At 33.8% G+C, this 27,256-nt stretch overlaps 1 protein-coding gene across 3 annotated transcripts; it reads left to right on the top strand.

Annotated features, from left to right (window-relative positions):
• Positions 1-1,088: 1,088 nt before the first annotated feature.
• Positions 1,089-27,256, top strand: LOC123542242 (uncharacterized). 3 transcript variants are annotated; one of them, XM_053531594.1, is made up of 6 exons: positions 1,089-1,447; positions 23,075-23,217; positions 23,492-23,620; positions 24,323-24,397; positions 25,290-25,448; positions 26,136-27,256. In XM_053531594.1, the coding sequence occupies exons 1-6, from the start codon at positions 1,328-1,330 to the stop codon at positions 26,152-26,154; spliced, it is 645 nt and encodes a 214-aa protein (XP_053387569.1). In that variant the 5' UTR covers positions 1,089-1,327; the 3' UTR covers positions 26,155-27,256. The 3 variants fall into 3 exon arrangements, with proteins under 3 accessions (XP_053387569.1, XP_045183906.2, XP_053387568.1); XM_045327971.2 differs by lacking the exon at positions 1,089-1,447 and adding an exon at positions 15,406-15,645 and having other exon boundaries at positions 25,290-25,390; XM_053531593.1 differs by lacking the exon at positions 1,089-1,447 and adding an exon at positions 15,406-15,645.

Raw genomic sequence — 27,256 nt, 5'->3', positions numbered from 1 at the left:
AGAAAACATTTGTAGGTTATTACTGTTTGTTTCTAAAAAAACATATACCAGGTCTGCAACGAAAACAGAAGCGCAAAATTATTCCACATATTTCTCGATAGCTAAAATCTAACACTTTTATCACATCCGCAATACACAAAGAAATATTATGTTCTTTATTTACCACGGTAAATTTAAAAGTATTGTCGATAATTATCCTTTAACAGTGTCCTTGAATTACGACAGTAAAATTTATGGTTCTTAAAGGGAAAGGCAACGTTGTTCCTATGTTAATTTCGTCAGCTGGGATTTTTTTTAATCATTTAAAGAAGTGAAAGAATTTTCAAAATCGGAGTTAAAATGAGAAAGTTACGAGCATTTAAACATTTGGTCAATTTGGTGCCAATTTTGTTTCCATGGCAACCAAAAACAAAATGGCGGATTTATTAAAATTTTAGATACACATCTGAACTGTATTTACTTATTTCTATAAAACATGTTCTCTACTTTTTCTATAATGGAAGAAATTGTCATATTTTACATCTTACACTCCAGAAACAAATAAAATAAACCTATTCAAGTGGTTATTTGCTAAATAAAAATTCAGCAGTGTGTAAATGACGTCATAAACACACTAAAATGGCTGCCTTCATGATCAGCCATTTTCTTAAATTTCAAACTTCCATATCTTTTTCAATAGTGGTCCGATTTTAAAAATTCTTTCAGCGTTATGAATGGCTTGAAGATGTCCTTCCTACAAAGTTAACTTTTCTTAGGCTGTCCGTACCCTTTTAATCAATTTTTCAATCAATGGAGTACCCTGGCATTTTTCTTATTTTATCAAAAGATTTTATTGTAATAATCAGTAGCTTAGATTATCACTGTGGAAAGTTAATAGCAGGAGTTCGGCAAATGTTAAATACCTGTTCCAGTCCTACCTTTTAACCTTAAATTGTCACTGAAAGAAAACAACATGAAAATCCTGAAGTATGGCGCGTAAGTGTTTACTGTTACCTTTTGTAATAATGGGTTGCATACACACAATAGAATTTAAACAGCCGCGGAGCAGGGTTTTAACGTTCCCTCTATACTGTCAGCTGAGGCAGCGAGTTTATAGTCACATACATCTGCTTGGCGATACTAACAACCTATGGATCTATTATTTCTCCTTGTTAACATTCTTTACCTGTATTTCTTTCTGTTAGTGTAATAATGTTAACATTCCCTATATACTCTCAGCTGAGGCAACACATTTATTGGAGATGCTGAAACTACGGAGCTATTATTATTATTTGTTTGGATAATAATTAACATTTTTCACACTTATTTTCTTTCTGTAAGTGAAATAATGTTAACAAAAGACATTACAAAATGTAATTTTAAATATGTTTATATGTGTGGATTACTTCCTGTAATAATCACAGTAATGATTCTGATGACGAATGGATACATGCCGAGCAATATGTTGGTAAATATTACCTTTAACTCATTTATTTTGCATCCTTATGTTTGATATATTAAACGATATACATTGTATTAGTAAATTTTAATTAAAGGACAATGGAAGCCTCACAATAACTGAATTTCATATGACAATCAACCTAAAGCCTTTCATAACGCTGAAAGAATTTTTAAAATCGGACCATTATTGAATAAGATATGGCAGTTTGAAATTTAAGAAAATTGCTTATCATCGAGGTGGCCATTTTGTGTGTTTATGACGTCATTTACACACTGCTGAATGTTTTATTTAGCAAATAACATTTTAAATAGATTAATTTTATATGTTTCTTGAGTGTAAGATGTAAAACACGGTAATTTCTTCATAGTAGGTGGAATAAATAGAGAAATTATTCTACAGAAATAAGTACCTTCTACCTTCTGGCATTTACCCCTCAATAATTGACTTTCATATGACAATCAACCTAAAGCCTTTCATAACACTGAAAGAATTTTTAAAATCGGACCATTATTGAAAAAGATATGGCAGTTTGAAATTTAAGAAAATTGCTTATCATCGTGGTGGTCATTTTGTGTGTTTATGACGTCATTTACACACTGCTGAATGTTTTATTTAGCAAAAAACATTATAAATACTATTATTAGATTAATTTTATATGTTTCTTGAGTGTAAGATGTAAAACACGGTAATTTCTTCATAATAGGTGGAATAAATAGAGAAATTATTCTACAGAAATAAGTAAGTACGATTCAAATATGTGTCTAGAAATTTGATAAATCTGCCATTTTTTTGTTGCCATGTAAACAAAATGGCCGCCATTTTGATCAAATATTTAAGTGCTCATAACTGCTTCGTTTTTAAGTCGATTTTGAAAATTTTCTCCTCTATAAATACTTTAAGAAATCCCAGCAGATAAATTTAACATCAATCAACATTGCATTTTTCTTTAAACCTAGAGACTTACAAAGTCTGCCTAGATCAAATTATCTGTAACGATGTTGATTTCTTTCTTTATACTGACACGGATTTTTTTTCAGAAAACCATTCCCACTACAGGTTCATCTCAAGTTAGAGTCAGGGATAAGAGATATTGTAAATTTTTCAAGAAAGTGTTATTTAAGAGGATTTTATGGCAGAAGTATTTTGTTTGAAGGACTCTAACGACTAATGTCAGTCAACAATAAAACTTGCCCATTTATTATGTTCTATAAAGATGAAATAAGATGAAAACAGGGTAAACTGAATTTTCAAATTTTCAATAGACACTGATACTAATATATGTGGCATTCAAAGTTAATCAATATTTCAATGCATAGCCGTAGCCTCGGTCATTTTATCTGCCTAATTTACCTTGGTCGACTTTTCTGCCTTATTTACCTCCGCCGATTGTTCTGCCTTATTTTCCTCGGTCGATATTTCTGCTTCAGCTGCCTTAGTATTTTTATTACCTTGGCCATTCTTTTAAGTTTCCCTTTTTCAGTTTACCTCAGCAGTATGAATTACCAGGCTTTCCGGTAGTACCTAATCTCGGTTTAGTAACTATACTGAACAGCAAACGAAACTATCAAGATTTATAACTGAGGTATTTTTTTAATAAAATATCTGAATTCATAAATCTGAATTGTGCTCTTCATTCCACATTACACTTGAAGAACTTCACGTGTTAAATTTTAAAAATCATCCTTGAAGTCAGTAGTCCCACAAAAGCCGTTTTGCACGAAATTCATGTGCGTGTGTAATTAACGATTTTCTTTGTGAAATTTTATTGTCATTTGAAACGTTGATGATTGATTCACAAGAAAAACAGCATAAAGTCAAACAAATATTGTTTGTTGCATGGCACGACTTAATCAAATTCAGCGCGAGCGCGCAATTGGTATGTTAGAATGCAACAGACGCGCTGAAGATAAAGCCAGAATTTAGTGTAAAACCGCTATTGCGGGACTACTGACTTCACGGTTGATATTTTTTTTAAATCACACGTTTAGTTCTTCAACTTTAACTTTGTATTCAGGAAACATATCAAATTTATGAATTTAAGTGTTTAATTAAAGAATATTCCGGTTATACATCTGAATAGTTTCTTTTGCTGTTCAGTATAATTATGTCTTTAATTTGCATTCTCAACTAAGTATGTTTTATAAAATATGAAACAGACAGAGTAAATAAACGAACGACTTTACAACTGTGTGATGTTTGTGTGATATTTAAGTATCTCTACAGTTTATGGCCATAAGTGAGTCATCGAAATGGCCGCCAGCAAAGGGAGCTGACCACTTACTGATCTTTTGTGGTCAATATCTTTCTCTTTAGGTTCATTTGTTTACTTTTGACTGATTAAAACAGGAAACAGCTCTTCAATGTAAACAAATATCGTCTGCAACTGAATGGCTGTCAAAAGGAAAGAGCTGACACCTGAAGAGGTATAACGCAAGAGAAAATGTAGAAAAAGTGCCTCGAAGAGGAAGGTAGAAGAGGTGACCGCCAAATTGTGAGATTGGCTAGAAATAACAGGAGGGCTCCTTTAGCAGAGCTGACTGGACTAGTAAATGATACTTTGCCTAATCCAATATCATCTAGAACTGTTCGACGTCGATTTAAGTTTCATGGGTATACAAGGAGGAAAGTAAGAAAGACACTAACCATCAATATTACTAACAGGAAAAGGCGTGTTTCGTGGTATAAACAGAAATTACACTGGACTCTAAATAGGAACTGGAACAAGGTGATCTTTAGTGATGAAACACAGGTAAAACTTGACAGTCAAAAGATGGTAAGTGTTTGGAGAAAAGCAGATGAAATCTGGCGTCCAGAGTGTTTCGGTCAACGTGGAGGTGGATGTGTGTCTGCTATGTTTTGTAAAGAAATTGATAAAATTTCTTTTTTTGAAAGAAAACACACTCTCCTTATATCTTTTCATAAGTTAAGAAACACTTTTCTTACAAAAATGCGAGACTAAACAGGTTAAGATCTAGATTAATTAGTGCGTCACTATAGAAAAACATGTTGTTTTTCTCACGAAGTGCACATAAAATGCATCTAAAGTTATTAGTCAGGTCATATAAGTGTTATATTGCAGTAACGTGATGGACATTGGGTGAAACTTGAGTGACAATTTATCTAAATTTTACGAGAAATATTTTTATTGTTTATTACTTTCGGTTTGTAACAGAATTCCTTAATTTTGCTTATGTAAATGATGTATTTGACCAATCTGTATAAATATGGAGACAAACTGATGTGTATTGTCGAACTTAGCTGAAAGGGGACGCTCGCTCACACAGCAACCACGTGGTGGCTCGGAAGCCGGCCAGGGCTAAGGCCTTGCGCTGCGCGCAGCCTGAGAAGGACTGAAGACGGAGACAGAGAGTTACGAAATGCTTAAAGGCTTATTTGTGCTAGATGGAATTTTGGTAGCTCTGTCAGTTAGAAGTTATACTATTGGTGACGGAAAATAAACTAGATAGAAACGAAAGACAGTGTATTAGGTTGTTTGTCCAGAGGACTTAAGGAGCGGCTACGCTACAGTTTCGGGGATGTCTAACTTATAATGGTGTTGGAACTGTGGAAACTATAGGAAGATATAGGCTCACAGAAATACATAGAGTGTGGCCAGTCATTTCCAAATATTTCTCACAAGGAGACTATAAATTTCAGTAGGATAATGCCCCAGTACACACATCCATGAGGACCTCTCATTGGAAAAATGAAAACAGTATAACTTGTATGTCTTGGCCTTCACAGAGTCCTGATATAAATATTATAGAATATGTATGGCGAACCCTCAAAATCAAAACTTGAAAGGAAGAAACACTTGATCAAATCTAAACAAAACCACATTAATGAAGTTAAGAAGATTTGGTATGATCTTCCAGTGCACTATATAAAAAGACTTTATGCCTCAATTCCTAAAAGAATCCGGCAAGTAATAGTTAGCAGATGTCATGTCACCAAATATTAACAAGCTTTTTTATCAAGGTAAGTGTTTTGTGAGAAAATTTCAACAGTTTAGTTCATGTTTGACAAAACAAGCACCTGCTTGGTGGCCATTTTGATGACTCACTTTGGGCCAACCACTGTACTTAAGTTGGTGCACGCATTTCAGATCTCTTAATGCAACTGGTCTCATATTAGGCGTGGTCCCTCAAGCAAGTTTGACTTTACTAAAAATTTGAAGTATATTTATAGCACTTAAGGCTACCTTTCACCTTTCACCCTACTTCCCACCTCCATTTTTTAATGGAGTTTATATTAGTAAAGCGAGTGATTTTCAGTAAATGTTTTTACCACTGTAACAATAAATGGATGTCAGATTGTCATACTATGATACCATTTCATGATTCAAACACGTAAGTACAGAAACTTTAGTAATCGTTAAAAGATTCACCAGATATAAATCCAGTTAAGCCATACAATTGCTACTCATTAAGTTACACTTGCATCCTAATCTAAACACGCTAAATGAACGATATCTACAAATCGATGGAAAATCGATGGAAAAATGATCTCAAAATAATTATATGAAGCGTGATGAGTACCGCAAAGTAAGTCTTTGTGCCTTTTTTTAATTGCTGGGATCTTATTACTTGGTAATACGGGCATGTGTTGCAGTATCATTAAATTTGTATAACAAAATGGGAATAAATAAGCACTTGATAACTCCGTTCGAATAAATGAAACAGACAGTAGCCTAATACTGTAAATGTAATGAATTATTTCAGATGTGAAATGCAAAAGATTGCCAGAAGAAAACATAATCACAAATCACGATGCGTGAGTTGGTCGCTTTAACAGAGAAAAAAAATAGAATACACATCTACATATAGATCTACTAGCGTTACGTGTAAACATGAAAATAGGCTTGATTTGCCTATATTATACTGCTTGTACTCGGATTAAATTGGACTTGTTTTTGTTTTTTTAAATTTATTTCGGTTTACTTATTTTGACCGGCATTTCTTTACTTGTAACATAAAACGGGTTTTCTTTAAACGAGCTATTTTAATATACAGTTGAATATTTTTACTTTTTTCGGTGAATAAGTAATTAAATAACCACATATACAATCACTCTGTTGATTAGCTCAACTTCCATATCCTTCTAATATTTATGTTACCTTGTGAGTACATGTTTCTAGGAATAAAAAAACACGCTCTTGCTTCAGCTTGAACTATGACAAACAACATACTTATGTCTAGTAGATAAAATCATGCTCTAATTAGACTCATATAAAATGCAATTCTAAAAGCTTTGTCATTTTCAGTAGATACGACTGAAAGATATCACATTCTTGTTTCGTTCTTAAATTTTGCCGTTATTCCCAACATTCAAATTTGCAATGTCACGTTCAGATTCATTTTATATGTTGAACGGCAGTTAATATTAAATATGGAACATTGTTAAGGCAAAAATTGCATATTGCTTTGTGACACATGCAAGCCACTATCGGACAGACTGACGTCACCATTTTGGCAACTGAAAACACATCTTGCATTCTTACATGCCCATGCCTCTATAGTATATTCATATGGTTACATCATTCCTTCTTCATTTGTCTACAATATCCATATTGCTACCTGTATTGCTACATCGTGCCTTCTTCATTAATCTAGGATTTATCTTACTATCAGCCAAGCTGTAATGCGAGATGTTACATTTGGTTATTGCCTTGTGGTAAACTCATATCATTTCTTCATCATGTGTCTATGTTGTATATTTACTAATGATATGAATAAAAGTGGTCTCTGGACGGAATGAATATGATCACTCGTACGCAGGAACAGTTGACAAAAGTATTCTCCGAAGTTTAAGATATGCAAGCACAAACACTCTCCCTTGTCCTTAAGCAAAATGAAGCATAGCGGTAAGCAAAATGGGGTTACAATAATGTACAACTCGCATTCTGCTACCAGGGGGAGCTTTTATCTTCGTGCTCGGAAGCTTCTGCTAAACCACGGAAAAATACGACAGTGCGTACCGTGGCTACATGTCCGAGAACCGAACTTCTAAACCTGTTTGATTTGGCGAGGCGTCCAGTATTTGAAAAGTCCGATGTATCATCAAGCCTGTAAGCATGCTATTTTATTGCATAAAATAAAGATTCTGGTATCTTGTAAGTCTTATGATTTACCGTTTATCTCTTAAAATAGCACAAAAAAAGCGATTAGATCCATCATTTTTTTTACTTTTATTTTGTCCTTGAAAGCCACCCTTTAAATTGTCAATCATGTTATATATATATCTGTGTTGTCTCTATACATAAATCACTTGCCTCTTACCTGTTTGAATTCGAGACCCGCTCGGATCGTCTTATGAGGTAGTCGTCCAAATTACTTACGATTGGTGAGCGACCGTCCGTGTCAGAGATACTGCCTGACCACTAGAAAGAAGTTGTCATATGGCATTTAAATGATTTAGTGATTTTACCCGACAGTTGTGGGGGGGGGGGGGGGGGGGGGGGGGGGGGAGTAATAATTTTCAAACTATTTAAGCTAGGGTCTTGAACTCTGTAAATTCCTCTTTTTATTACTTACCATTGTGTAAGGAGTCTTGTTAGTTCAAACATTATATAAAGGTACAGCGACGGGATATGATTCAAGAATGTTATGGCTTCATCGAAGTGTGCCTTGACCTACATTATAACATTTTGTTCTTGAAAAATTACTAGAAATACAATAAGGGAGATAATTCAAAATTTTTAAATGATTAGTTCTCCTGAATTACTTTCTTGAATACCTTTCAGATGTCGCAATTATTAAACGGGAAACTAGTACAAAATTGTAAACCATTCACAAAAAATTTCAAGAAAGAGTTCTGGTTTCGCAACGACACAATTATAGAACATATGGCGACATTCCAGCTTTGATGGTGGAGGGCACCTGGGTAGAACCATCGTCCGTCCATAAACCAGCTGTATGGCTTCCTCACGAGTGAGGCTCAAATCTACATCAGGTGATAGGCAAGTGATTTGCAGTCAGCGACCTTAACCACTCGGCCACTTAGGCCCCGGTATTGGGTGGAAGCATTGACGTTGTTAAGTATATTTATAGTGGCCTTGGCCTTGAACCTGCATGGCTGACTCATGAGTTTTGCAAACTTTCTCAATAAGCTGAACTCTTGACCTAAGTTTGGAAAAAAATGCTTCAAGTGTCTTAGAAGAAAAGGAGGGGACAGGAAATTGAAGGCTCAAACATTTGTGTTGTGACCTTGACCTTGAGCTGGCATTGGTAAATTTAAATTTTGCACATCGTATTGATAAAGTGAATATTACAGCCAAGTCATATTAAAATTTTTCAAGGGGTTTAAGAGATACAGAGCGGACACAAAATGAGAGGTTCAAACTTTTGACTTCGTGCTGTGACCTTGACCCTGAGCCAACATGACTGACTCATGAGTTCTACACATCGTCCTGATGAGGAGAGGCGGTCATTTATGTCATGAAAATCCTTCAAAGGGTTTATGAGACACAGAGCTGACACAAAATGGAAGACTCAAATCTTTGACCTTGATCTGTGACCTTGACATTGAGCTGACATGGTTGACTCATAAGTTCTGCACTTCGTCTCGATAAGCTGATAATTTGATCCAAGTTTTATGAAAATCCTTCAAGGGCTTTAAGAAATATGAAGCGGACATGATTCCTATAACCCGCCCCCACCCCACCACCATTCGTGGCGGGGGATTAAACATGTCAACTAGCAATGGCTGCATAGCTCAGCGGATAAGTGCTGGAACCTACAAAATAAACTTTAAAGACATCGGTAAGGCGTTATTGCACAAAGCTCCATTCACTTGATGATGTTTCCATTTTTGTATCTGGGAAGTTTAAGTACACATTTAAGATAAAAAAAATCGGGTGCTTAAAATTGTCTTTTCCTTGTAATTCATCTATTTATAAGGTAAAAAAAATATGCAAAATTTATTTTCGATTACTTAGTTCTGTCTGATTCAAGATTTGGGCATGAAACAGTTAAGGAATACCTATTCATAATTGTTTATTATATCAACAAACACAGATAGTGAAAATAGTCAATAAAAGGAAATACATTTAAATTCTCTTTCAAAATGACATAACATATAAATATACAGTATGATATAAATGAATAACTTCTTAAAATATTTTATTTGCAGACTCTTAAAGATATGCATGCTCATTTAAGCAACATTGCGGGACCTTTTTGCGTATCATACACTTTCTCCGAGATAAAAAAAAGGCCCATCACGTAAAGTAAGATCCCGACAGAAATGTATGTTGAATGTCTATTATGAAATTAAAGGCACTGACCTCCTAATTTTAGCTAAAAATATTTTTCTTTCACCGAACCCGGACCGCCGCGGCAATAAAACATTTTTCGCTGTCGCTACCAATAGCGCTATAGTGTTAAATGCGAGTTAAATATGCATGTTTATAATCGAGGCAGTTGACCTCGAGTAAAGGCATTTCAATTTAAATCGTAATCATTAGTAAAAACAACTAATTCTCATGTGTTTTCATAATATATAGTCTGTCAGTAATTATCTAGCAAAAAATCTCTCTTTTGTTGTCGAAAGATCTGGAGGCCAATGCCATGATTCAATATAATTTCACGTTGTTTTAATTTCAGCTTTTTTTACATATTTTTTGTGTGTTGTTCTTGCATCTTTAGATTTGGGAAACCTCCAATTCTGTGGCCGTCTGCTCTGAAGAAGAAAGTAACAGGACTGGGTGTTACATAATGTAATCAGTACTCAAAAGATAGATAGACAGATAGATATATATCATATCAAACACAAATCCAAGTCTGTCAACTGAAATCAGAAGCTTTAAAATAAAATGGACAACACCAAGTTTGACAAAACTAACAATCATGTCTTTGTACAGAAAAAAAGGACAAACTAAGTCTCCCTCGCATTGGCAATAACTCCAGAATAAATAATCGGACATTGAAGTTTCGCTAATATGCACAATGTCCTCTTCATGCTGATGATATATATGAAGGTTCATTTCAATTGGAATGAAAATGTGCAAACTGACATTCTGCATGTAATTGTTCTGATTATATAATTGTATTAACACTAAACAGACAGTGAAAAAGTCCTTGTAATGCTAACTATGTTGTAAATTTAACATTTAGTAAAGTACTGAAAATGTTGACTATTTTCTCTGAGACACTTTAGTAACATCATTTGCCCACAACAAGTTTCTTTCAAATCAACCAGTTTCTCCCTAGAACTCGTATGTGATAAATGATGTTTTGTCTGATATCATTCGTCCTCCACCTCTGATTCATGTGGGGAAGTTGGCAGTTACTTGCGGAGAACAGGTGTGTACTGGTAAAAATCCAGGAACACTTGTTAGGTTAACTGTCCGCCGTTTCATGACTGAAAAATGGTGTTAAAAACGAACATACACTTAACAATGTTTTTCCCAAATCTATTTAGAAACTTTTCAGTCGAGCGGAGAGGGGAGAGGGAATGGGTCAGGATACGGGTCATCTAGCACTGGATCGGGTCTGACCGCCACTCCCCCCATCCCTCTCCCCCATCTCATATGTCAAGTCTCTAGAAAATTGAATACATATTTGTGTTTACTCAGTCCCATATGACAAAAGATCGTGTGGGGTCGATAACGTTTGTTTACATTTGAAATTAACTTATTAGCTCAAATTCTCCAAATGTCCAATATCATGTCACAATCTCACATTCCCGAGCGTGTAAAAAAGCACGCTATTTATATCCGATTAAAGGTAGAGTCTCGAAAAAAAAATACTCATTTCACTTGGATTCAAATAGGAATATATGGTGTTAGTCCGGTTACCGGACGTGTAGTCTTAACAATCTTGGTACTGTTCGTATGTTTCCGTTTTTCAGTACAAAGGGGTTATCTCTACATGAACAAGAATTTGAGAATGCATTGAAATTAACTTATGGTGTCAAAACGCATCATAACCCAGCTCTATGCAATCAAATGTATAAGAAACCGCTTAAGTTATTTTCATCAAGAAGTGTATACCGGTCCAAGAAGGCACGATGTAAGTTACCACTAGGTGATATGATGAACTAGTATGTCAGATAACAGCATGTCCAAAAGCTGTATGTTATTTTCATCAGTTAGTATACACCATGATTGACGATAAAAAGGGGGGTGCACGATGTACGGAATCACTAGTCAATATGATGAAGTAGTATAATAATATGAGCCGCGCCATGAGAAAACCAACATAGTGGCTTTGCGAGCAGCATGGATCCAGACCAGCATGCACATCCGCATGCTGGTCTGGATTCATGCTGGTCGCAAAGCTACTATGTTGGTTTTCTCATGGCACGACTCATTATTATCAGATTACAGCATGTTCGAAAGCGAGACGGATATATGAAGCAAGTAGGATGAAACCAAGCTGAACACCAATTAGAGGCATGTACCTGTAAAAATGCAGGATGGTTTTCCGAATGGCAAAATCAAATAGTAAACTTGTTAGGGAGACATGCGTACGCAAGAAGGCAATATGCAATTTTTGCCTAAATATTGTTCCATAATTAAACGGGTTTCTGTGATATTTTTTTTGGTCGTTTGTAAGCTTGGAGAACATTCATATTTACTGTCTTGCGTTTCAGCTTGTGCTAGGTGTGATGCGCATTTCATTATATATCATTATATCCCTATGTTGAGAAGAACGCAGTATCTGCACTTATTCCAAAAAAGCATTTCAGAGACATCTGTAGATGTGTTCAAACTTGTATTTTATCATGTGTTTCTTAGATAAAGTTCAGTGAACCTGATCAGTTCTGAAATATTTTTTTTATTTTTATTCATCTGCCGGTCTGTACATATGTTTATAAGCATTTTTGTTTTACTTTTTAAGACTGTTAAGTTATCATTTTAGAAATAGGAAATATTTCAAATCAGGATATTTTTTTCTAATGGATACTTGTTTTTGCTTTCGATACTTTTTAACAGTCCTCATGCTTCGATGTTTTCAGTTCTTAAATTCTAGAAGTGATTTTTTTATTATTATTATTATACCAGATTTATATAGCGCCCTCATGATAAACACGTTCAAAGGCGCTTTACATATAGCAGACGCAGCCACACAGGGCGCGAAATTATCCTCTACTAGTACAGAAACAGAGCGATCTGACCAGAGGGAAAGAGTGAGATAAAGCCCCCAGAACAGACATAGAGAACGGTTTTAGATACAGGCTTGTCCGGCTAACTTAGCCTAGCTCTTTGCGAATAGACAGTCTGGTTCTTTAACGTGCCCGGTGTATTGCACCGATACACGCGAAGAAGACTTTTCTGTGAAGAAGCAGTACAGACCTCTAGTTAGGTGGGAGACACTCAAGAGCATCTCAGAAATTTCCAGTGCCTGGACCGGGATTCGAACCCCGGACCTCTGGATTGACAGTCAAGCGTGTTACCACTAGACCATCGGCCTACCTATATTTTCTATTTATATATAGAGGATAATTGTTGGTTTCGGTGTAATATCACGTTATAATTTCACCGAGTGGGCACCAAAAGTGATATTTTCACGAGTGGCGCAGCCACGAGTGAAAATAACAACTTTTGGTGTTCACGAGTGAAATTACCGTGATATTACATTGATACCAACAATTTTTCTGTTTATTTTATGTCTAAAACTCTACTTTTGTTGTGTTTGTTTCAATAAAATGTCGAAATTTGCGGGAAATTTTATCAGGAAGCATCGCAAAGATGACGTCATTTTAACGACGTCATCGTCATATTGTTTCCGGCTTTCAGTACGCTCGGTAAACTTTTTGACGTTAATCCGGGTATCAGATTTGATAATTTTCACTGAGTGGCCAGTGAGTTTATCAGGATATAATTCACCGTTATATTTCGATAAACCACCGAAAAACATAAAATAAATAGAAATTATCATTACTTTCATGTATTTCCCCTGACGTGAAAGTAATAACATCAATGAGCCGCATTAATTGATTTTGTATTCATATGTCCAGGGCTTTGATTTTCAGTTAAATCTATGAATGTGTCCTTTCATTTTGGGTAAATCAATTAGAACGTTTAGAGTATCCGTGTGCTTCCCTTTCATGGTTCCGGGGAGACGTTTACTGTAATCATGATCCATGTGATGTTGTCAATTGTGATACTGGTCTCGGTAAGCTGTTTGTAGTTTTGTTTGCATGTGGAAACAGTTAGCCTGGCTCCTGGCTGCATGGTTATTTTTCATATAAATACATGTACAGGAAACATTTTATTAGAAAATTTTAAGACTCTAAAATAGCACAATTTTATCTGATAGCTGAACCATACATATGTTTGGAGCCAGGGGCAATAAAAATATCAATGTAAAGACAACCTTCTGGAGTTACTTCACTCTTAATGAAACAAACTGATATATGTAAATAAGAACAAACATAGGGACGGGAGTCAGTCTATGAAACATCGAACAGTAGTCGATTAAAACTAATTAACATTTCAATGACCTCAGCACTAATTTTATATCTATTTTTCTTTCACCTGTAATATTGGCATTTTATTACGTTAAAGAAACTCTATCAACTGTATATTCGATCCCATTTGTAAAACTCACTGTAATATAACAATAAAGCTATTTGCACTATTATTATTCAACTTTACAATATAACACACTGTATCCGATCAGTTGCGCAAAGCATAACTGAGCAAATATGAAAAACGCGGGGCCAAAAGGAGAAAAGTCGACACTCCTGCCTATCTAGTCCAGAGACGTGTATCAGTTTATCCGGTGTTAGCAGCACACGTGTACTCAGAAGGCCAAACATTTCCAAAATTAGCTAAATCAGTGATATTCAAACTTCTAGGGAAACAACAAGACAACAAAATAGCTTGAAAATAATCTCATTGAAAGAAAAAATATTTTTTCTAGTTTACTTCAATAATATTAAAACAAAAAAATGTTAACATGAGAATATATCAGTTAAAAAGATCATGTAATGCTTCAAATTTGTCATTTCCTACAGAAAACAATGGGACTCGGGATCAAAATTAGTTACTTATTTCAAACGCTTAGGGAAGCAAGAAGATCATAATTTATTATTAAAAACTATATTGAAAGAAAGTGTAAATATTGCAGATTACTTCAAGTACTTTATACAAGTATTGTCAGATAATTTTTAAAATGTGTTAAAGTTTTTCCCGTTATATATATCAACAGGCGTAAACTGACAGATAACGGCTATGCTAATCGATACACTCGATATGCTGTTTTCACGGGAGACAATTTCGCCAATAAGCCAGCGAGTATGCTTAGATTTCTGGGTACGAATACTCAATTCTGACTCGCTCAAAGGAGAAGGCCAATACGAAAAGTTACTTCCGTTACATTTTTAGATGACGCCATTTTACTTAAAAAAATATGTATTTGACAAAAAAATTATCTAACATGTTCATGTAATAACTAAGTAAATTAAAAACCTTACATATATCATATCTAAAAACACATATGTATGCGAGCTCCGCAACGAAAACAGAAGCGCAAAACTATTCCACATATTTCTCAATATTTTAAATCTAACTGTTACAGGTTTTTTTACATCCTCATTACACGTAAAAACATCATATTTATATAATGATACAAATTGTTTACTTACCAGGGTAAATTTAATTCGATATTTTGATTTTTTTTTTCGATACTTATTCTTTAACAGTGTCTCTGAATTACGACATTATCGTTTAATGGTTCTTAAATCAATATTTCAATCGATGGTGTGCCCTGGCATTTTTCTTCTTTGATCAAAAGATTTTATTTTGTAAATGAGTTGCTTAGAATATCACTGTAGAAAGCTAATAGAAGGTCTTCGACAAATGTTAATATTCCCTTTATACTGTCAGCTGAAGCCGCGGGTTTATAGTCAAATGTATCTGTTTGGTGATACTGAATACTTATTGATATATTTCACTCTTTGTTAACATTTTACATGCGTTTTCTTCCTGTTAGTGTTATAATGTTAACATTCCGTAAATACTCTCCCTAGAAGCAGCAGATTTATCGGAGATACTCAATAACTACGGAGCTATTATTATCTTTCGTTTGGATAATTTTAAACTTTTTCATACTTATTTTCTTTCTGTTAGTGTAATTATGTTAACGGAAAGCATTTTAAAATGTAACTTTAAATATGTTTACATTTGTGGATTACTTTCTGTAATAATTACAGTAATGATTCTGATGACGAATGGATACATGCCGAGTAATATGTTGGTAAATATTATTTTTACCTCATTCATTTTGATACTTATGGCTGATATATTAAGGTTTAGGAGTATATCACCAAAACACAGAAATATTTTATAAACGAATAACATCGTTACCAATATTTTACTTAACCATTACATGTTCTGCCGTAATGTCCCGTACTGAAAATATTCTGACATTCATTTTCAAAGGGGGACAACTTTTTCAGAATATTTTCAGTACGGGACAGTACAGCAGAACATGTAATGGTCAGGTAAAATATTGGTAACGATGTTGTTCGTTTATAAAATATTTCTGTGTTTTGGTGATATACTCCTAAACCTTAAACAATATACACTGAATTAGTAATTATTAATTACATCTAGAGACTTACATCTATTGAGATCAAATAATCTGTAATAATGTTAAATTCTTTCTTCAAACTGATACTGATATTTTCTCAGAAAACCAATATAGGTTCTTTTCAAGTCACTGTCGGAGATAGGAAATATTGTAAATATTTCAAGAAAGTGCTATTTAAGAGGATTTTACGGTAGAGGTATTTGGATTTGATGGAATTTAACGACTGATGCCGGTCGAATATTAACCTTAAATGAGCCTCGCCATGAGAAAACCAGCACAGTAGCTTTTCCCATGGCGCGGCTCATATTATGTTCTAGAATGATGAAATAAGATGGAAACAGGGTACACCGAATTTTCAAACTTTCTATAGACACTGATACTAATATATATGGCATTTTAAGTAAAACAATATTTTACTTCAATACATAACCATAGCGACTATTGAGACAACCGAGGCAGTTGTCTTTGTCATATTTTTCTCCCTCATTTTCCTCGGTCGATTTTTCGGCCTCAACCGCTTCAGTATTTTTTTTTACCTCGGTCATTAATTTTTAGTCCTTCAGTTTGCCTCAGCAGTATGAACTAAATGGCTTCCCGGTAGTATCTATTTCGGTTTAGTAACTTTATCTTCAATTTTCATTTTCGACTAGGTATGTTTTATAAAATATGGAATACTAGTAGACAGGGTAAATACACGATACGACTTTAAAACGGTGTAGTGTATGTGACTTATTTCAGTATCTCTACTTCAGCTGGTACATGCGTTTCAGATCTCATAATGTAAGTGGCCTCGTATTAGACGTGGTCTCTCAGGCAAGTTTGACTTTACTAAAAATTTGAAATCTATTTATAGCACATAAGGCTACCTTTCACCTTTCATTCTACTTCGGACCTCCATTTTTTAGAGTTTGTATTAGTTCAGTGAGTAATTTTCAATCAATGTTTTTACCATTATAACAATAAATGGATGTCAGGTTGTCATATTGTGCTTCCATTTCATGATTCAGAAACGCAAGTACAGAAATTTTACTTATCTTCACATTTAAAGATTTATCAAATATAAATCAAGTTTTGCAGTAACATTGGACGTCATTAAGTCACACTTGCATCGTAATCTAAATACGCTAAATAAACAAATATTTGAAATACTATGGAAAAATGATCTTAAAATGTATGAAGCGTGATGAATGCCGCGAAGTAAGTCTTTTTGCCTATTTAATTGCTGGGTTCTTATTACTTGCATATGTTGCAGTATCACTGACTTTGTATAATAATAAATGGGAATTTGAGAATAAAAAAGCACTTGATAACTCTGTTCGAATAATCGAAACAGACAGTAGCCTATTACTGTATATGTAATGAATTATTTCAGATGTGAAATGCAAAAGATTGTCAGAAGGAAAAAAAATCACAAATCACGATGTGTGGGTTAGTCGCTTTAAACAAAGGAAAAATTGCACAAACATCTACATATACTAGCGTTATGTGTAAACATAAAAATAGGCTTGATTTCCCTTTATTAAACTATATGTACTCGGATTAATTAGGAATTGATTTTTATTTAAATTCATATCGATTGCCTTGACTGGCATTGTTTACTTGTAACATAAAAAAGGTATTCGTCAAAGGAGCTATAAATAAATATTGCCTTAATACTAGTACACAATTGAACAAACTTTTTTGGGGGTAGAAGAATAGAAACTAAATAACCACATACCAAATCACACTCTTGATTAACTCAGCTTCCATATACCAGTATATATTTATGTTACCTTGTGATTACATAGTTCTAGGACAAACGGTAACACATGTTTCTTGAATTGTGACATACTACATATATTAAAAAAAAAATAAAACCACGCTATAACGAGACTCATATGAAATGCTTGAGCCATTTTGTCTTATGTTTGTAAACTTTTTAATTTTGCTGTTAGACCAATCATGTTTGAAAAAATAATGCTTTGTCACTTTCAGTAGGTACAAAGATATAGCATTCTTGATTCGTTCACCAACAGTCAAATTTGCAATGTCACCGACAGTGAATATAAACGGCTTCTTGAAGAGATTTATTCGAACCTGCTTTACAGCGTTCTGTGCTTTCAAATGATCCTTGCACTGACAAGATAAACGATAACAACACCATTGATCACAACACCATTTTGAATGAACAACAACACCATTTTGAAATAACTACAACCATTTGAATGAACTATCACACACCTTGAAAGAACACACACAGCATTTTAAATGAACTATCAACGCATTAAATTAAACTATCACAACACATTTTAAAAATTACACACCATTGAAATACGATCTCTACAGCATTTTGAAATAAACAATCACAGCAGAATATTTAGATAAACGATCACATCAGCATTTGTAAGATAAACGATCACAACACCATTTTTGAATGAACTATCACAACAGCATTTTAAAATAAATTATCACAACAGCAATTTTAAATAAACGATCACAACACCATTTTGAAATTACCGATCTCGACAGCATTTTAAAATAAATAATCACAACAAAATTTTAGGATAAACGATCACAACAGAATGTTTAGATAAACGATCACAACAGCATTTTCAAATAAACTATCATAACAGCACTTTTAAGTTCTCTTCTTTGACTCAGTGTTTTTTCTTTTATATTTTCTTGTCCTTTTGGATCTTGGAAAATATTCATTTTTACTATCATAGATTTCATCATTAGGTTTAAGCCGGTGCTATGGGTCGTGATGGCGTTGCACATTTCAAATTATGTGTTGAGAAGAATGCAATATCTGCAAGTTCCAAAATACATTTTAAATACATCTGTAGATGTGTTCAAACCTTCATGCTGAGTTGGTATTTTATTTTGTGTTTCTTAGATAGACTGCAGTGAACCTTATAAGTTGTGAAATAATTCTTAATTTGTATGTATCTGCCGGTCATGTACATACGTTAAGAAGCATTTTCTTCTAAAAACTGTTACTGATTTAGAAACAGGTAATATTTCAAATCAGGTGAAGTTTTGTCTAATGGATCTTTGTTTCGTTTTCAATACATTTTAACACTTCCCATGCTTTGATGTTTCAATTCTTAAATTATGAAAGTGTTTTTCTCTTTGTATATGTATGAAATTACCATTACTTTCTTTTATGTATTTTGTCACTGTGGAAAGCTATTAGCAAGTGTTCGGCAAATGTTAACTCTCAGCTGAAATAGCTGGTATATTGGCACATATACTGTTTACCAACAGAGCTATTATTATTCTTTGTTCGGAGAATTTTTAACATTTTTTCATACTTATTTTTCTTCTTTAAATGTAATAATGTTAACAGAAAACATTACAAAATGTAATTTTAAGTATGTTTTCATTTGTGGATTACTTTCTGTATTAATTACAGTAATATCTCTCTTGACGTATGGATACATGCCGATTAATATGTTGGTAAATATTACTTTTAACTCATGATTTATTTTTTTAGCTCACCTGTCACGTAGTTACAGGGTGAGCTTTTGTAATTGACCTTCGTCAAGATAGAGACCAAATTTTGCAAGCAATTTTGTTCAAGCTTGTACAAAACTTGTATTTGCATGATATCTCATTTCCTTTAAAAAAAACTTGCCAGATCCCATCATGGGTTTTAGAGTTATTACCCCTTAAAGGGCCAGTATTTTCTTTTGTGTGCGTCAACAATGTCTTGTCTGCACGATAGTGGTATTATTTACGGTTTATTTTAACCAAACTTGCACACAACTTGTATCACCATAAGTCTTGGTTTCTATCTTGAACTGGCCAGATCCGATTATAGGTTCCAGAGTTATGGCCCTTGAAGGGCCAAAATTAGCTATTTTTACCTTGTCTGCACAATAGCAGCTTTATTTATGATTTGATTTTTACCAAACTTACACACAACTTTTATCACTATAAGATCTTGGTTCCTTTTTTGAACTGGCCAGATTCCCTTATGGATTCCAGAGTTATGGCCCCTGAAAGGAACTGAATTAGCTATTTTGACCTTGTCTGCACAATAGCAGCTTCTTTTATAATTTGAATTGAATCAAACTTGCACAAAACTTGGGTCACCATAAGATATCGGTTCCTTTCTTGAGCTGGCCAGATTCCAATATGGGTTCTAGAGTTATGGCCCCTGAAAGGGCCAAAATTAGTTTTTTGACCTTGTCTGCACAATAGCAGCTTCATTTATGATTTGATTTTAACCAAACTTGCACACAACTTGTACTTGTATCTCTATTAGATCTTGGTTCCTTTCTTGAACTGGCCAGATTCCCTTATGGATTCCAGAGTTATGGCCCGTGATAGGACCAGAATTAGGCAGACCTTGTCTGCCTGCACAATAGCAGCTTCACTTATGATAGAGGTAAGATCTCGATTCGATTTTTTACGCCCGAAGGGACGTATTATATTATCGCCCCGTTTTCCGTCTGTCTGTCTGTCTGTCTGTCTGTCTGTCTGTTAGTTAGCAATTTCACTTCCGCTCTGTAACTTTTGAACCCCTTGAAGGATTTCAAAGAAACCTGACACAAATGTTCACCTCATCAAAATGACATGAAGAGCGCATGTTTTGAATGGCTCACTTCAAGGTCAAGATCACACGTCGGGGCCAAAGGTCATATGACTTTGTTTTGTGTGTATATTGCTCTGCATTTGCTTCGATTGCAGTGCTATTGTTTTTTATTTGGCAGATCGTTCTGTTCACTTACACTATTCTTTTTAATTACCTAACTTTTATGTTAGTATACTATAAATAGCTTATTTAGTAACTTTTTATTATTGGCCTTAGGGAAAACCGAGACCAGTTTTCTGTGGTACAACATGGATGGTACCTCCAATCTTTAGGTGTATTTTGACATATCTGTACCTTATAAGAATTTGTTGTTGTTTTTTTTTTGTTAAATTTCTTCCCTTTGTTGTTCCTGTCCTTTTTGAGTTAGATATTTTTTCTGAAGACTTAGATTTATTTTTAATTTCTTCCCTTTGTTGTTCTAGTCCTTTAGGCTTCATCAGTCAAAATTTTGCTCCTCCTCTGATGTAATCCTTCGGGCATGAAACAACTGGTCTGTTTTGAAAATGATTTTATTTGAAGTAACTTTAAGAAAATTTCAACTATATTTTCTCATAATTCTTTTGACTGATCTTGATTATGATTTTTTTGAACTTCTTATTCTTAAGTGCAATGATAACAGGTGAGCGATATAGGACTATTTTGGCCCCCTTGTTTATTCTTATGTCTGAAATATTAAACAATATACATTGTATTATTATATATTATTTAACCCTTACACATTTATCATGTTCTAAATATACAGATATTTCAATGACACAGACTCATTCCGGTCAAACTATGAACTCCAATGTGACATGAAATTATAATCACACTTTCATCAATATGATATATTATTATCAGGCTAAACTGACAGCCTGTTGAGACCAAGTTATCTATAATAAAGTTTATTTCTTTCTTCAAAATCTCACTGATAATTTTGAAGAAATCCCTCTAATCTCAACACACTTACAAAAGGCGATTCTGGGGTGAGGAGCATCTTGTACCATCTGTACATGCCTCCCTAAACTAACTTGTTCAATTTACTTGTACCAGATGTTTGATTTTTCTCTAGAATTGAAAGAAGTAAAGCCATAAACACATTGTAAATTTCCTCTAGAAATATGTTCAAGCGTTATTACAATTGCTGAATTATAGCTGATTTTAAAAACTTTTTCATGTTAAACGAACAAATAAAGGGACATAGTGTGGTAACGCCTGCAACAACACCACTGGAAAGTTTGAACCGGTTTATGGTGCGCACCCAGTCTCACTTTTACCCTCACTATATTCCAAAGTCACGGGACAATGTAAATAAAAGTAATCTCTGCCAGTCGATTCTCTAAAATGTTTGGAGTATGAGCAGTCAATGTATGTTCCAGAACATTGTTATTTTACGAAGGAAATATTGTCAATGACATTTTTACAATAATTATAATTGAGCCGTGCCATGGGAAAACCAACATAGTGGCTTTGCGACCAGCATGGATCCAGACCAGCATGCGCATCTGCGCAGTCTGGTCAGGATCCATGCTGCTCGCTAACGGTTTCTCTAATTGCAGTAGACTTTAAAAGCGAACAGCATGGATCCTGACCAGACTGCGCGGATGCGCAGGCTGGTCTGGATCCATGCTGGTCGCAAACCCACTATGTTGGTTTTCTCATGGCACGGCTCATATCAATTGTGCCAAAAGAGATCAGAGCATGCAGAACTAGCGTAATTAACATAATTATGATGTGGTCTAATAAACTAGATTTGAACTTACAGAACACGTATGTAGACTAACATCAGTCGTTAGGGTCCTTCAAAACAAATATGTCTGCCATAAAATCCTTTTTAATAGCACTTTCTTGAAAAAGTTACAATATCTTCTATAACTGACTCTAATATTTTAGATTAGCTTGTTTTCTAAGAAAATGTCAGTGACAGATTGAAGAAAGAAATTGATTTTATTACAGATTATTTGATCTGTTCAACCTGACGTAGGTTCTACTTAGAACTTGTTTTCAACATTTGAAACATTTCAGTACACTACTCTTTTTCACTCCATGTGCTAAATGTTATGTGTTTTAAGGAATGAGACTTCATTTACTTAACTTATTGAAGTGCCATCCTCATTCACACAATGCAAATTCTTTTCATAAAACATTCATATATTTGGTAATTATTCGAAAAGAAATAAGACACCTTATGGAGATATAGAATAATCATTGTGGATAAACATTATCAGGTAAAACAGTATTGACCATTTCTCTAGCATGAATAACATGAATAACAAGTCAGTTCTCTTTATTCGTCCTTTTCTTACGAAGGTCACACATCGACGTTCTATAAGACTTATTTGAGTCTTGCAGTGGAATTATTACGCGATTTTATTCTTGATTTCTTACACGTGCATGTATAGCTATATGATAAATTTAGAGAAAGCATCTTTTAAGTCTAAAATTTGCTTAGATTCATTCTAGGAGACTACCAATACTTTAGCAGCTAGTTTTCAAACTTAAAATACTCTTTTAACTGTAAATTGTTTTCAACAGCTGAACACTGATCAATTTGGAGCGAAACCGGAAGTAGTTAGAGTAAATGCAACATTTTGCAACCTGAGTGAACATGGTGAATTACCGAATTCCAACGTGATTGATAAAATGGATACCGAAGCTATGTATCTTACATTTTCTAGGTAATTATATTATTATTTTAGTAAAAGTTTATATTGAGGGATAAATACCAATAGTCACAGTTGAATTTATTTAGAATTATAACTAATAACTTGATAAGAGCGATACAGAAACCGTTTCTGCAATACTTGTTCAAGAAACTATTCTACAATATACATAGCCGAATACGTGTTATGAAAGAGAATATATGTAGTGAAAACGGAATTGATAAAATCTAGTCCACAACCTGAATTCTTCGGCAATTTGTATTTTTGTATTTTTTGATGATGATTTCAGATGCATCTTAACTAAACAGATAAAATGTTGTAACGTGAGCAGAGCGGGACCTGGGAATACGTTAGGAAAGAACATTTGTTTGGATTATTTTAACAAAATGCAAAATAGATGCCTTGTATATTCCTTTGGGTAAGTTTTTTGTGTCGATGAACGGTTACTTTTAGCATGTGAGCTGTACACAATATTGGTAGCTAAGACCCCTGTCATTAAAAATTTTCTGAAAGATGTTAATGTGTTCCCCAAAAATAGATCACGGAGACTTATCTCGAGCACACCTTAAGGTGTCGCTAATCGCTAAACAGCGATTTTCAAAATGGCTTCCACATTGGCTGCCTTTGAAAATGACCTTTTTATATGTAACATAACTACTAGTACTTCTTTGTGTCTAAAGATAACGGTTTTAACAATATTAATTTCACTTGAAAATATTGAAATTCTTATTTTTCAAAGAATACTTTTATTTAAAAAAAAGTTTCGTTAAAACATATTAAAAATACAGTAACAAATGCACCAACATAGTAATTTTTGTTTTTCTATGTGTCGTTACACATACATTATGTTCTTTCAAGTATGAAGGCTGTTAATAAATGGCGTATTTAAAAGCATAGATGATGTCTTTGTATGCTATCTTCATAGCACAATCAGGTTATTATTATTATTATTGAATTGTTGAGAAAAATATCAATTTGAATGTAAAACTTACAAAACCAAAATTCTGCTACGTTTGCTTTCTTCTTTTTTGTTTGGTCATTACGGTATGAAATATTACCCGGAATTTATTTCATAGATATCAAACGAAGTTTTCAAAACAATCTATATTTTTCATTTCAGCTCTCAGTTTAAATTTGCTTTTGAAAATGCTATTTGGAAATCCCACAGATGCGAAATACATACCTTTGATCCCAGGTAAAATAACTAATGTACCATGCAACATAAAAGAAAAATTAATTACGAATAAATCAAACTTTAGATACATTATACTTTAACGAAAACACAAAGACACAGTTGTTCGAAATTGGATCTTTACAGTTGATTAAGCTAATACATTGTAATCGATTAACAATTAGTCTTATATTTCAACATTTTAAATGGTCTTTCAGGATGACTGATTCAACTTATTTAGATTCGAAGCATGAATTCTGCTTAAGCCGGTGCTAGTGGGTGTAGGCTGTGTTGCATTTTCCATTACTGCTTATGAACAGACTCAATCAAACCAAGTCTGAAATTTTCACTGTTTGCCTTGTTCTCGATGCTTCCGAGGAATCTACTTTTCAGATTTTATAAGTATTAAAACCAAATCTCTAAGTTAAGGATGTTAAATGTATTTACAGTTAAATCAAAAGTCTTTCCAGTGTTTACCAACAAGCTTAGTTTTTTAATCGAAATTTAAGCGGCGGTTAGTTTAACAGCCAGTGAAAGTTTCGAACAACTTGGCATAGTTGGAAAAAAAGCGGCAGTTAGTTTCGAACAACTTGGCATAGTTGGAAAATAAGCGGCGGTTAGTTTAACAGCCAGTTAAAGTTTCGAACAACTTGGCACAGAAAATAGATTAGTTGAAACAGTATTTATTGTTCTATTAAAGCCAGCTGTGTTCATTCTTTTGTGTTAATTATTTGCTCATGTGAAAAATCAAATAAATTGATGTTGGAATTTGAAAATTCAGTTGAACTTTCTCAAAAGTGCAATTCAAAATTACAAATTTTCTTTATCATATTGGATTATTATTTTGTCCGATGATGTTTCCTTTCATAAAATACACAGCAATCTAACTGTGCAACATTTGTTTTTCAATTTCTAGCCTTTCGACAGAAGGTGTTCGTATACCTAGTGCTGTAAACTTTCATCTAATAGGACTCTCCAATACAGATACAACATTTTCTGCGCCTGCCGGTTTCAGAGGTGAAAAGAAATGGAGAATGCAGTCTCTGTCGTCAATTCGAAAATCCCTTAAACACAAGTATTTGCAACCCTTAAATGAGTTTTTTTAAGATTTACTTTTCTTTAACATTATTAGTTTACCGTCTGCAAAAAAAAATCTCCTTTTTATGTTCGTTTTTTGAAAGTAATAAATCTTAAACAAAAGAAATACGTATTCGTTGGAATATAAAATACACTTGCAAATGCATCTGAGAGTTTATCTCCTGTAAAAGTAGTTTAAGCATTTTAATAAACGAATGATCACCTAGTCTTTACAAGGCAGACTATGCATTTTCTTTGAACAAAATTATCCCAATTATGAAATGGTATTTTATTCCTCATTGTACTAGCAGTGTTCTTATTGTTTCAGTCTCGAGCATAACATATATTATGTACTTTGCTTGCATATGTTCATAAACACATATTACGGATACTCGAGTTCAACGTAGTGGCTTTATATAGACAGAACATACTTAATTCTTATTAGTTCGACTTACATAAGAGATATGATAACAGCTGCAAGATGTGTGTTTTCATCTAAACATTTGATAATTTCAAGAAAGACTTAAGAAGTAATTGAATGTTAATCTTAAATATTCTAGCTTCAAAATTCGGTATCTGGAATACATTTTGAAGAAACATTCAAGCAGTTGTTAATTTTAGAGGGAAGTCCTATTTAACAATTGCCAGGCAATGGAGGCTCATTTTTATGTCTTTTTCTTTTTAGAGATTTATTGATGTTCTGAAGATCGACATTGAAGGTTGGGAGTGGAAAGCTTTACCAGACATTTTGCAGTCAGGCGTATTAAACTATGTGAAACAGTTGTGTTTAGAAATACATTTTGGTTTTAATATCCAGATAATTTGGAACGGTAAACAAGCTGTGGGTTACAGACATTTAAACACAACATGGGGAAGTGTTGCAATTCAAAATCAGCTCCAAATTTTAAAAAGTTTATATGATCATGGTTTTAGAATATTTATGTCTGATCCAATAAAACAATGGGCAACTTATCATTTAAAAAAGACAAAGAAACCTATCGATACTTTGGTTGAGATTTCCTTAGTGAATATATATAATCAATGACTAGGTCGGATATTTTTGTATTGATGTTGTGACTTTTATTTTACTTTTTGCCTCTCAACATTATTCTGAATTATAAATATTATTACCCTCAGCGTTATCCTAAGTCTAGCCCACCTTGGTATTGCTTTAGCCCTTTTATCTGAATGCTGCTCATTCTACACGCAAACCAACTACTAAATATTGATTTGATTTTACTAGTCCTATTATATAAATTGTACATCATTTCTCCCACCTTTATAACATTTTTATACATGTATTGATTTCTAAGGTAAAGATGTCCTTGGCAATTACAGCTCATTTCTATCTGAGGGTCAGCCTGTTTGTAGCTCTTTTTGTAATATCATTTGGCAGAGTTTTTGTTTTGTTTGTCTTGTTCTTAATTTTCTTTAGCGCCACTTTAAAACAGTATAATTGTATTTGAGTTATGTTATGGTGGGCAGTTAACTTTACCAGTGTTTCTGTACCAATATTTAACTCCAGGCCATGGAATTTTTCATACGAACTAGCAATCCAAAAACGCGACGGCGACATTATAAATGGCCCCAACAGGATTCCGTAATCCATAGATCTGTGCTCTGCATATTGAGCTATGTCGGCGAACTTTGCCTGCTTTTGTGATTTTTATTGTTTTTCAGGGCCTCTTCTTAAATGTCATTCTTATATTTAATTACATGTAGTAATTCCGTTGAAAAAAACTCAGTTCTGTTTAGAAATAAATAATATATTTGTAATATCGTTTTTAGTATTAAACATGAAACAGA

This window comes from Mercenaria mercenaria, chromosome 19, assembly GCF_021730395.1.
Source record: "Mercenaria mercenaria strain notata chromosome 19, MADL_Memer_1, whole genome shotgun sequence".
Taxonomy (NCBI): domain Eukaryota; kingdom Metazoa; phylum Mollusca; class Bivalvia; order Venerida; family Veneridae; genus Mercenaria; species Mercenaria mercenaria.
Note: the sequence above shows the minus strand (reverse complement) of the source record. Positions and strands in the feature narration are given on the sequence as shown.